Source organism: Balaenoptera physalus (genome assembly GCF_965194825.1).
Source record: "Balaenoptera physalus genome assembly, chromosome: 20".
Lineage (NCBI taxonomy): Eukaryota > Metazoa > Chordata > Mammalia > Artiodactyla > Balaenopteridae > Balaenoptera > Balaenoptera physalus.
In genome coordinates, this window is record NC_138901.1 from 24568532 (window position 1) to 24581445 (window position 12914).

Sequence of the window (12914 nt, forward strand, 5' to 3'; positions counted from 1 at the left end):
TGGGGCCCTGTCTGTGCCACACACTTTAATCAGTGACAAGACCCAGACCTTAGTTTGGTTTGGATTCATGGAAGCCCCTCACTCCTCATTTTAGACCTCCATTGAGGGTCACAATGGGCAGGGACTGATGTCTGGCTGAAAGGGGTGTGGGGTGTGTGAGTGTGTGTGTGTGTTAAGAGCACTTGGAAAAGAACCCCAAGCTGACTGTGGTAGGCTGGAGGGGGTAGGAGGGAGGGAGAGGTAAGGACCCCTTGGAGCATGCAGGTGGCCATTCTGGGGCCCCCACCCGCCTCCCCTCATATACAGGGGGGATAGGGCTCACACTAGAGGCCACTAGGAGCTGAGCAAAGGGGACCCTGAGCCCAGAGCCTCAGGGAGAGGACCTGCCCCAGTGACCCTCACACTCTCCCAGGGCCAAATTTAGCCTGGACCCAGAAAGAAGCCAGCCCATTAAAGGGCCCATGGCGCTCTGGGCCTGTGCAATTAGGCCCAGCCTAGCGTAGGACACCTCGCCCCTCAGAGTTCCCAGCCAGCCCCCCATATCCCAGCTCCCAGCCCCGGTTCCCTAGAGCCCCATCGGCTGTGGAATTTATACCCCAAAGTCCCTCTGGCCCCTGCCTCACCCCGACCCCCAACCCCTCCCCTGAGGAACTTCTCACCCCCTCAATCTGAGCCTCTTCCCTGAAGAAGACCCCAACTTACCCACAAGGAGAGAAATCCAGATTAGCACTGCTGCCATGGCTGCCCCAACCTGGCCCTGCCTGTGAGTGACAGAGACAGGAGCAGGGAGGAGGGAGGAGGGAGGAGGGAGGAGGGAGGAGGGAGGAGGGAGGGGGAGGGACGGGAAGATGTCCCAGAGCAGCTGGGCCCGGCTTCAGCCAGCGGGACCTTCCCCTTCCCCACCCAGAGCACACACTAAATCTAGGGTGGACACCCTCCTCACAGGATGAGGTCCCTCCAATCATCCCCTTCTTGGGGTCAGAGTATATTTTCTAAACACCAACCTGACTGCCTGAGGCCCCCCTTAAAACCCTAATGGCTTCCATTGCCCTGAGTTCCGCAGCGGCTGATGGCTTTCAGGCCCTGCCTGTACCTGGCCATCCTGTCTAGAATCCCCTCTCTTCCTCCTTACCCCCTCCCCCCACACACACACTACCCCAGGCTTCTGCCCTGCCTCCCTCTGCTGCCTCACAACCTGATAATCTCTCCTGAGTCTACACCCCTTTGCACGAGCTCTTCCCTCTGCCTGGAGCTCCCTTCGTGCCCTCATCCTACCAGCAAACTTCTACTCACCTTTCACGACGCAGCACAGGCATCCTCTCCTCTCTGAAGCCTTTCTGTCCTCCCTCCTGTGTGGCACAGCCAACCACACAGGGTTGCGGGGTGGCCTGGGATCTTATGATCTTTGCATCCCTGGACCTGGCACAGGGCCTGGCAACTAGTAGGTGTCGGGAGCGAGGTGACAGCTTCATGAACAGCACATGAGGGCACCCATTCACCAAGCCCTCTCCTCAGACTAGGCACCCCCAGCATGCCCCCCAGGCCCGGGAAGAGAGAGAGCCTTGGACAGAACCAACCAGGTAGAGACAGGGAGTAAAGGAGGCCTACAGGCCTGGACATGAATCCCAACTTGACCCATTCACTGGAGAATATGGCCTTGAAAAAGTCATCTGCCCTCTCTAGGCTCTGTTTCCACAACTACAAAGTGGCAAGAACAGTGCTCTCCTCTTGGTGTCCTTGTGAGGAATCCACAAAATCATGAATTCAGCACATATTTACAGAGCACCTGCTATGTACCAGGCACTGAGGGGGCAGAGATGAGCAGCCCCTACTCAGGTGGAGCTCTCATGCCAGCAGGTGATGACGGCTACCCTCTGTCTGCTACTATGCTGAAGGTTTTACATAGATTTACATATAGTAACTCATCCCATCCCCATGGCAGTTCCATGAAGCAGGTATTATCTTTGTCCCCATTTTACAGATGAGAAAACTGAGGCATGAAGGGTGTATAACTTTCCTGAGGCCACACTATAGACAGCTGAATGCATGTAAAGACCTCAGCCCAGTGCCTGACTCAGTCCAGGATGCCGCCAATGCCCTTGCCGGTGGGCTACCACTTCCCCTTCCTTCCTGCATCTGCCAAAGGATCTCAGTCCAGGTGTGATGGAAGTGGTGTGCCCTTCTTTCCCTGGGCTTCCCATTCAGAACAAGCAGAGGGGCACTCTCCCCAGATGCCCTGAGAAGGAGGCAGGGGACTGTGGGTGCCAGCGTTCCAAAATCCTCGGTACCTGTGTGAGCATTCTTCCTTGGCCTTGAGACATAGGGGGTTGCCACCTCAACCCCATAGGCGAATGTCCCAGGCAAGGACATCTGGGACGTGCCCTGAGTCAGCCTGAGGGGGAGGGTGTTGGCTTGCAGATTGGGGTGACCGGTGGGCATGTTACTCAGTCCTTGTCCCTTCCTGTCTCTCCCCACATGACCATCCCACCTGTCCTTGGATAGCCAGCAAATTCCAGAATGAGTGTCCACTTAGGCTCTCAGACAGGGCAGGGTATGTCCCAGAGTTACCTTGGTACCTCTCTGCCTTCTCACAGATGGAGGGCAAGAGGAAGAAAGGAGGCAGAGGAAAGTCAGAGGGCTCTGGGCAAGCAGGCAGAGGTGCCAGAGCCTGGCTAGCTGCCCAGGCCTCAGCCCCTCAGTGGCTCCATGTGATTCCCTCCCTCCCTGGTTGCTGCCTCTCCTGCTATTTTTAGAGCCACCCAATCACACCCTCAGCTGTCTTAAGGTGGCATTGCCCAAACCCAGTGCCACCAGGCCCACTGAGGCCAGCCTTTCTTACTGATCCTTCTCTCTCTCCCCAAAATCAAGGGAACCAGGGACTGGGCCAGGAGCCAGCTGGAAGTCCCTTGAAAGTCTCCTCTGCCCCACAGATGACCTCCCCACCTCAGAGCTGTCTGGATTGCAATCTGCTGCTATAACACTGAGTGCCTTCTGTTCCTTGAGGCTTAAGGGTGGTGGTGGTGGGGGGGTGTCACAGGGTCTTTAAACCTATTCTGGAAATTTTAAAATAAAACTAAAGTATATAGAATAATATAATGAGCCCTCATATATCAATCAGCCAGCTTCAACAATGATCAACTTATGGCCAATCTCATTTCATCTATAGCCCTGCCAGTTAACTTCCTCTGTCAATATTTCAGTGTGAATCTTTGAAAGATAATGACTTTTTAAAAATATAATCACAATTAAAATACCCAATGACATTATTTTACCATAAGGTTAATAATAATTCCTTAATATCAGATCTATAGTGCTCAAATTTCCAATTTCTCATAAATGTCTTTTTTTTTTTTTTACAATGTATTTGTTTGAATCAGGATCCAAATAAGATGCACACATTGCAACTGATTGATGTCTCTTTGAAATCTCTTTAAATCTTTGGAGTTCCTCTCCAACTAACTCTTTCTCTCTCTCTGCCCTTAGGGTAACCAGGTCATTTGTCGTGTAATTTCCCAGTCTGGATTTTGCTGATTGCATCTCTACTGTGTTCTTTAAAATATTCCTCTGACCTCTGTACTTCTTATAAATTGTATTTCCTGGACATTGTTTTTTCTTGTAAATTGTAGTTGGATCGAGAGTCCTGATCAGGTGTATATTCCACTTTCTTTGGCAGGACCTCTTCATAGGTAGTCATAGGAGCCCATCTTGAGCTCCTGATTTTGTCCTATCCAGCTGGAGCATCCATCTGGGTGAACTGGAGGGTCAGTTCTGCATCTGGGTTTTTCTCAGCCTTGTCTCCAAAAGCCCAGCCCAGGTTCCCATGCCTCTGCTTTACTCCTGCTACTCCAGCCCTGACCTCAGCTAGCTGATTCTCTGTCCCTGCTGCTTTGCCTTCCGCACCTGTCTCCCCAGCTTTCTGACCCATCTTTGCCCGTCAATGTCTCTGTTTAATCCCTTTGGTCCTTTGTCCCTGTCTCTCCCCATCTCAATGAATGTTTGCTGAATAAATGAATGACTGATTAATAATATATCATCTCCCCAACACTCTCATTCCACTTCCGTCCCTATGAACCTGTTTTTTGATCTCTGAGAGCCATATTTTCTTCATCTGCATCTAAAACGGAGGGTTAGATGTTGGCATGAGGGACAAAGGAAAGGGATTTTCGTCATTGTGATCTGACTGTCGCATCTGCCTCCCAGACTCCACCCACATCTTTCTCCTGCCTCCTCTTCGCCGCCTCCAGCACTATAACAAAGGGTGCGATCTGGCAGTCTGCCACGAGAGGGCGCATTCGCCGGTTCCAGCCCGGACTTGCGCCTGCGTAATATGGGGCCCGAGCCAGGTGGCCCGTTGAAATGGCAACAGAGAGCCCCGCCCCAGGCTACGGATACGCGTCAGAGGTGCTTGCTGAGCTCGGCGGCTAGAGGGGGCGACGGAAGAGGGGACTCACGCACGGCCTCTAGCCCTTTCTCGTCCTCCCCTTCCGGGTCCGGAGGATGTTATTCCAAACAGGGAGGAGAACCCGCGTGGAGGCAGGGGACTGGACACAATGCCCTGTTTACCACTCTCCCCATCATTTATATCATTTCTCCGACTTGAAACGACATTTCCATTTTTCCCCACCCCCACGACGTTTGGGGGCACCAGCCTGAGGACCTAAGTGTACCCAGAATCCTCCCCCCCTTTTATCGGTGAAGTTCAGTCTTCAGAGGGGTTCCTTGAGCCTCTTGGCCACCCAAAGCTATCAATCATGAGTCTGAGAATGCCAGAGACCATCGCTGGCCAAACTTTTTAGCTTAGAGGAGAAACACAGAAGGAGAGGAGGGACTGTCTGAAGCTTCACAGCGCAGTATTCCGCACAGCTAGATTGCTGGACTTGGAGCTTACAGCCCTTACCTTTCTGTAAAGTGGGGGCAAATGGATCCATGAGATAACGGAAGCAAAAGTGCTTTGTAAACTGTAAAGCTCTGGAGAGAGTAAGGGGTCTTTTGTTTATAACTGACAGTGCAAGGCAATAGCTGCCCAGGGCCAGCCCACTGGCACAGCCCAAGAGCTGGGAGAGGTCAGATTTAGAAGCTACCACTCAGTGATAGAGGATTAGGAAATAAAAGAAACAAAATCTCACTCTTTTACCAAGGACCTGCCAACATGGGCCACGTTTGCACCAAAACCGTGAAGAAGGCGGCCCGGGTCATCAGTGAGAAATAATACAAGTTCCTGGGCAACGAATTCTGCACCAACAAGGGTGTGTGCAAGGAGATGGCCATTATTCCCAGCAAGAAGCTTCGCAAGGAGAAAGCAGGCTATGTCACACATTTGATGAAGCAGTTTCAGAGAGGCCCAGTGAGAAGTGTCTCCATTAAGCTGCAGGAAGAGAGAGAGAGGAGAGAGAATTATGTGCCTGAGGTCTCAGCCCTGGATCAGGAGATCATTGAAGTAGATCCTGACACTAAGGAAATGCTGAAGCTCTTGAACTTTGGCAATCTGTCCAACCTGCAGGTCACTCAGCCCACAGTTGGGATGAATTTCAAAACACCATGGAGCCAGTTGACTCTGCTGTGCTGTAATATTTTCACCCTAATCCTTGGGACCAAAAATAAGAAAAAAAAGAAAGAAACAAAGACTCAGACTTTTTTTTGCAGATGGTATGATTATTTATATAGAAAACCCAAGAGATTCCATAGGCATGTTGTCAGAGCTATTACGAGAGATCAACAAGGTTGCTGGACAAAGATAAACATCCAAATACAAATAAAATACAAAATTCAGCAGTGTTTCTATACACAAGCAATAATTTATTAGAAACTGTAATATCTTTTTAAAAAGAAATCATTCACAATAAAATTAAAATTGTACAGAACCCAGAAAAAAATTAGAAAAGATATTTGAAGATATTTGTGAAGAAAAACTATAGGCTATAAAACCATAAAAACTATAGGCTAAAAAAAGAATAAATTGAGAGACGGAGAGATGTATTAAGTTTAGGGATGAGAAGCCTCAATGTCACTAAGACAGTTCTCTCCATAAAAATATGTCGATTCAAGGCAAGTCCGCTGAATATTCCAACAGGATATTTCAAAGAGCTAGGCAAACTGATTCTAAAATTCATATGGGAGAGCAGAGGACCAAGAAGAGACTAGACAATTCTGAAACAAAGACTTATTTGAAAGCGATAGTAATTAAAACAATGTGGTATTGGTGCTGGGCTAGACAAAGAGATCAATAGAATAGAGTGCCCAGAAACAGATCCAAGCATATGTGGGAATGTGATTTATGATGGCAGTGGCATTGCAACTTAGTGAGAGAGAATAGGCAACTCAATAAAAAGTGTTGTGACAGTTGACTTTTCATCCATAAATATTAATTCCAGATGGATTAAAGACCTAAAAGTGAGAAACAAAACTTTAAAATAATTAGAAGAAAATGTAGGAGATCTCAGGGTAGGAAAAAATTTCTTAGATGAGAGACACAACTCACAAAAGATTGATTTCATTACATTAACAACAACAACAAAAGCTTTCTTCTATGAAAATGACATTATAAACAAAGTTAAAAGACAAGCAACAGCCTAGGTGATAATATTGGCAGCACATAAAGCAGATAAAAAGTTAGTATCCAGGATATATAAAGACCTCCTACAAATCCATAAAGCAAGCACAGAACTTTTGAGTGCCACCCCAAATGGCAGTCTTTCCCTTATTCCTTGCTAACAGAATCCTGATTCAAAAGTTAGGGGTCTAGGCTTTGGGTGAGGCTGGACCTTCCCCATCCCCATCAGGTGAACAGTGATTGGTCTAAATAGAGCATGATAATACAGTTCCTCTGGTCAACGATTAGTTTAGGTGTGGACATGTATGCGGTTCTGTCCACTGAGACCAGAAGGAAGAGCTCCTGTGGGCCTCTAGGAAAAAGGACACTGAGGGCTTCCCTGGTGGCACAGTGGTTGAGAATCTGCCTGCCAATGCAGGGGACACGGGTTCGAGCCCTGGTCTGGGAAGATCCCACATGCCGCAGAGCAACTGGGCCCGTGAGCCACAACTACTGAGCCTGCGCGTCTAGAGCCTGTGCTCCGCAACAAGAGAAGCTGCGATAGTGAGAGGCCCGCGCACCGCGATGAAGAGTGGCCCCCGCTTGTCCCAACTAGAGAAAGCCCTCGCACAGAAGCGAAGACCCAACACAGCCAAAAATAAATACATAAATTAATTAATTCATTAAAAAAAAAAAGACACTGAGAAGAAAGCATCCACTTTCTTCTGCCTCTGGACATTGTTGTCTGCATGAGACACCCGGAGCTGAGGCAGCCATCATGGACCATGGTGGGGCCAGTCTAGGAAGCAAACCAACATGATGAGGAGGGTCTTATAGAAAGATGGAAAGAACCTCTTCCTTGATGTCATAATTGAGCCTCTAAATGAACCAAACCTAGGACTCCTTGTTATGTGAGATAATAAAATTCCCTTTTTTGCTTAAACCACTTCTAGTTGGGCTTTCTGTAACTTGTATCAACAGCTGCACTGGAGAGCAAAGGATGTGGACGTAAGCAATTTGCCTGGAGGAAACCCAGATGGCCAATAAGCATGATAAGATGCTCTACCTCAGAGGCAGGGAATGCAGATTCAAATGAGATACCACTTCACACCCATCAGATTGGCAAAAATAGAAAGTCTAACAAGAGCAGATGTTGGCAAGGATGTGGTCAGATAGGACATCTTGTACAAATGCTGATGGCAAAAGAATAAACTGGCTTAGAGAGCAGCTTGGCAGTACTAGTCTAGGTGACAGCGTGCCTGCAACCCTGGCTTCCTGCTCCGAGCTATGCACTCCAGAGATGGGTTCAGACAAGCACAGCGGTGTTCATCGCAGCCCTGCTTATAACAGCAAAACATAGAAACAACTCAAAGGCCCATCAGTAGAGGAACTGACAAATAAGTTGTGGCTTATTCGTATGATGAAATAGTAAGCAGAAGTTAATATGAATGAACCAAAGCCACATGTATTGATGTGGCTGCATCGTGGAAAACACCTCAAGTGAAAAAAAGACACAAAATGATACACACAGCATGATGGTCGCTGTATACGCTTTAATAATACAGAAAGCATTACCATATGCTGCTTTATGAATACTTAAATGTGTAGGGAAAATATGAAATTATGGGCTAGACTTAAAAGGTAAGGAAATTCTGACATATGTTACAACGTGGGTGAATCTTGAGGACATTATGCTATTTGAAATAAGCCAGTCACAAAAGGACAAATACGGTATGATTCCATTTATATGCTGTACCTAGAGTAGTCAAATTCATAGAGACCGGAAGTAGAATGGTGGTTGCCAGGGGCTCGGGGGTGGGGCCTGGGGAGTTATTGTTTAGTGGGCAGAGAATTTCAGTTTGGGAAGATGAAAAAGTTCTGGAGATGGATAATGGTGATGGTTGCATAACAATGCAAGTGTACTTAATGCCAATGAACTGTACACTTAAAATGGTTAAAATAGTAAATTTTATGTTATGTATATCTGACAATTAAAAATGGTAATTTTAGAATTATGGGCTAGGGACTTCCCTGGAGGCGCAGTGGTCAAGAATCTGCCTGCCAATGCAGGGGACATGGGTTTGAGCCCTGGTCCGGGAAGATCCCACATGCCGCGGAGCAACTAAGCCCGCGTGCCACAACTACTGAAGCCCGCGCGCCTAGAACCGGTGCTCTGCAACAAGAGAAGCCATCGCAATGAGAAGCCGGTGCATCGCAATGAGAAGCCCGCACACCGCAATGGTAGCCCCTGCTCGCCACAACTAGAGAAAGCCCGCGTGCAGCAACGAAGACCCAACGCAGCCAAAATATTAATTAATTAACTAGTTAATTAATTTTAAAAATTATGGGCTATAAAGGATGCATTCCAAATTTGTGAGAGTGGGTAGGGTGGGCAACAGGACTGGGGAGAAAGAGAAAGGGGATTGAACCTGTGCCCCCTGCATTGGGAGTGTGGAGTCTTAACCACTGGACCACCAGGGAAGTCTCTGATAGCATTTATAAATTCTGTTTGTCACGTGATTCTCTGAACTTTTCTTTTTTTTTGGCCCCTACCAGGGATCGAACCTGAGCCCATGGCAGTGATAACACGAAGTCCTAACCACTGGACTGCCATGGAATTCCCTGAACTTTTCTTATTTTTTTATTTTTTTTTTTAAAGCACATAGCTCAATGCCTGGCACACAGAAATCACTGAATAAATCTTAACCACTTTTCTTTTTTTTTTTTAATTAATTAATTTATTTATGGCTGTGTTGGGTCTTCGTTTCTGTGCGAGGGCTTTCTCTAGTTGGGGCAAGCGGGGGCCACTCTGCGCGGGCCTCTCACTATCGCAGCTTCTCTTGTTGCGGAGCACAGGCTCTAGACGCGCAGGCTCAGTAGTTGTGGCTCACGGGCCCAGTTGCTCTGCGGCATGTGGGATCTTCCCAGACCAGGGCTCGAACCCGTGTCCCCTGCATTGGCAGGCAGATTCTCAACCACTGCGCCACCAGGGAAGCCCTGAACTTTTCTTATTTTTAAAGAAACTTTTCAAACTAAAAGTAAAAAAGTAAGTGTAAATTCTTTTTCTTTTTTTTTTCTCTCAGAAAGAAGAGTTCTCTAAAGTAGAACTGCCCTGAAGTGGCAAGATTTGTCACCCAACCCTCACCCTCAAGGCCACCTGAAGTGCAAAGGATTGGGTGTGGAGCCTGAAAGCTGGCTTTGCAGACAGTACCTAGGCCAGGCGAATGCAGCCTGGCGGAGCCCGGTGGAACCAGTTGGGAGGGGAGCTGGCAGGGCCAGGATTCGCTCTCCTTTGACCCTGGGCAGGTGAGGCAAAGGCTGGTGGGAAGGTGACTCTGAGAGCCAGTCTCTTCCCCAGACATCCACTGCAGATCCAGAGAGCAGATGAAAAATAGAAACCAACATCAAAACACAGGAATGTGTAATAATAGCAGTTGGAGCAGGCAGGAGAGAGTTCTTTGAATCTGCTGATGACAAAATAATATTGCTCAGTCTTTCCAGTTATTTTTTTTTCTTTGACCTCCCTGCATATCTCTGGAGCTCCGACGGCTATGGCTGTCTTCTTTGCAAAATACATATTTACAGACCCTCTAAGCCTAGCTAAATATAGGCTTTCTTTTAAAGCAACTGATGATTTGGAGAAATCTTTCCTCTGTCCTAACCCTTCCCTGCCCCCAACACACACAAACACACACACACACACACACACACACACACACACACCCTGACTCTTCCTTCTTGGTCTCCCTCCTGAATCTCCAAGAGGTATCTGAACTTTCCAAATAACACTAGAATGAAGCGTGGAGGGTGAATGAAAGAAAGGGGGGCAGAGCAGAGGGACCCAGGCAAGCCAGTCTCCCAGCTGTGGGAGGACCCCAAGGGGCACTCTTTCTGCATGGGCACTGGGGGACTTGAGACACTAAGAGGCAAGAATGAAAAACACTTTGGGAGGTAGAGAAGGAAGGTCACCTTCACTCCAGGGATGATCCCAAAAGCTGTGGAGGAGCTGCAGGCAGGGGGTGCTTATATTTCAGAATTTCATATAATAGACCTTAAAAGGAAACGAGAGGCCCTATAGTCCAATGAAGACACATGTGGAGATGCAAATACCGATGCCCACTTTCAGTCATACCTCCCCACGCATGTACACGTGTGCACACACACCCATACGTGTTCAGATATACATGTAATCAATAACAGCCAACACACCAAGCTCCTACTTTGTGCCAGGAGCTGTTCTAAATGTATTTAATTCTCACAACACTATGAGGTTGGTCTATTATCTCCATTTTACACATGAAGAAATTTGTCGAAGTCCCTTAACTGGGCAGCGGCAGGTTGGAGATTCTAAAAAAGATGGTCTGGCTGCAAAGCCCATGTCCTGCTCTGTTCCAGAATTGGGAACAACCAGGATCGCCTATGCTCAGGAGACACACTCAGACATTCAAATTTGAGCAAGTTGAGGAAATTGGGGCTTAGGGAGTGGAAACGACTAGCCCAAGGTCACTCAGCAAATGGGTGGAGCTAGGGCTCAGTTCAGACCTTGTGAACCCTGGTCTCTTTCCTCCAAAACTGGTAAGTCACTTCCCACTTCAAGTCTCAGCCTTCCTCATTCCCCCTGGGAAGGGGTCAGCCAAGGGCCGCTAAAGGCCCTTCAACACTGACATCCCGGATTTGAGCTCTCCTGTATATAAAACACGTACACATAGACAAGCCTTTCCAGCATCCTTGGATTAGCCCAAGTCCCTGGCAGAGGAGGACAGATGAAGGAGAGTGATTGGGGCAGGGGCCACTGGTTCACTACAAAACGACCAAAGAGGGAGGTCTAGGCCAGTCTTTGCTCAGATGACCCTAGCCACAGAAACACCACTTTCCGAGGCTGAGTCTCAAGGCCCCAGGGCTGGGAAGAGAAGGCAGCCTTGGCACCCAGCCTGGATGTGAGCCCAGGGTGCTAAGAGCTTGGGATTTATCGAAAATCAGGTCTCTCCTTGCCTTCACCACCTTCATCACCTGTCTTTGCACTTAACACCTGGTGTTTAAAACTATCAAGCCTCAAAGAACAGTCTCAGAGGGCCCCCATCAGATTTGAGGGTAGGTGGGAAAACAGGGAGGGACTTTATCTGGAGAATAAAGATTACCTCTCCCTATAGAAGCCTCCAGGCTTTTTAGCAAGAACTGGGAAAGGCACACACCCTATTTTCTGTGTTCCATTCACTTTCACCTCAGTTTACCCTTTCAGAGCACAGAGAGGCTAAGGGATTTGTCCAGTGTCACACAGCTAGTAAGTGGTGGAGCCAGGATTTGAACTCTGGCAGCCTGGCTCCTGGGCCAGCTTTGGGAACCACTCTATTCCACGTCAGAGGTAAGGAAGGAACTTCCATTCAAAGACCATCAGGCAACTCCACAAAGGAAAAAGGAGAGAGAAAGAATGGCTAAATTACCCAATTACTGGGAGATAAGTAAGGATCTGAGGATCACAGCCTGAGGAATGAAAATTAGGTTCAAACCTTTCAGTTTGGGCGTAACCCTCCCCAAAGTCACCGCCCTCCTCACCCTTGCCCTCCTCACCCTCCCTGCAGGTGTGATTACTGCCTCAGGCAGGCAGGGACCGGGTGGAGAAGATAACAGCCATTCCCCACTCCTCTCACAGGCTAGCCGGCCTGGCACCTGACCCCAGAGAAGGAGTGAGATGCTAAAGCACTCATTGCTCCATAAAAGCTTCTTCGGGAATACTGGCAGGGGGTGTCGCCCAGGAAATAATGATCCCACTCCTTAGCCTCAGTCCTCTGAGCGCTGGGCTGGCTCCAACTGTCCTGCATCTCAAAGTACTTAAAAGGGTTTCACTCTTGGAAGTCTCAGGACAAGGGGGACGCAAGCATCCCAATTCTAGTCCACTCCAAGCTGCTGCTGGAGATGTTGGGGGTCGGGGTGGGGAGCGTCCACTGGGCCTGACTTTGTTCCCAGCTCCTCCTCCCATCCTTTAGAAGCTGGCTTCCCCACCTGGCCAGAAGCATGGGCACAGACCCCTTGGGCTGGGACCAGTTAGAATGACTCACCAAAGGGTGTGGGAGATTCTGGGTGGAACACCCAGGGGCCTGTGCCCTCCCCCAATCCACACAAGAGCTTCTGAGGACACTGCCCAAACCCCCAACTAGGTGAGACTTCTGTCTCAACCAACTTCCTTAGTAAGGTTGAGTGGGGGCGGGGGCGGGGGGGGCATTGAGGGTGGGGAGGTTCAAGTCCCAGACTTGAGCTTGGAAACCCAGGTCCCAAAGCTCCTGCTCAGAACCCAAATCTTCCCTCTCCGTTAGCCTCAGGATTGCCAGCCTCAAGATCCAGTCCTGTGGTTCCTGGCCCCTCCCTGTCCCAATATTCAGGGTTCCCA

At 48.7% G+C, this 12914-nt stretch overlaps 1 protein-coding gene and 1 pseudogene across 3 annotated transcripts in view; one reads left to right on the forward strand and one right to left on the reverse strand.

Moving 5' to 3' along the window:
* SGCA (sarcoglycan alpha) overlaps window positions 1–2454 on the reverse strand; it is a 10895-nt gene extending 8441 nt beyond the window's left edge. For both annotated transcript variants that reach the window (XM_082440864.1, XM_082440865.1), the window contains exons 1-3: window positions 2289–2454; window positions 1294–1438; window positions 703–761 (exon numbers count right to left, since the gene is read on the reverse strand). In XM_082440864.1, coding sequence (XP_082296990.1) covers window positions 703–761; window positions 1294–1438; window positions 2289–2439 — 355 coding nt within the window. In that variant the 5' untranslated portion in view covers window positions 2440–2454. The remainder of the gene's footprint in view (window positions 1–702; window positions 762–1293; window positions 1439–2288) is intronic.
* LOC309650053 (small ribosomal subunit protein eS17 pseudogene) overlaps window positions 1–12647 on the forward strand; it is a 27942-nt pseudogene extending 15295 nt beyond the window's left edge. The window contains exon 4 of the transcript XR_014268702.1: window positions 3484–12647. The product of XR_014268702.1 is annotated as a small ribosomal subunit protein eS17 pseudogene (transcript). The remainder of the gene's footprint in view (window positions 1–3483) is intronic.
* The last annotated feature ends 267 nt before the right edge of the window (window positions 12648–12914 follow it).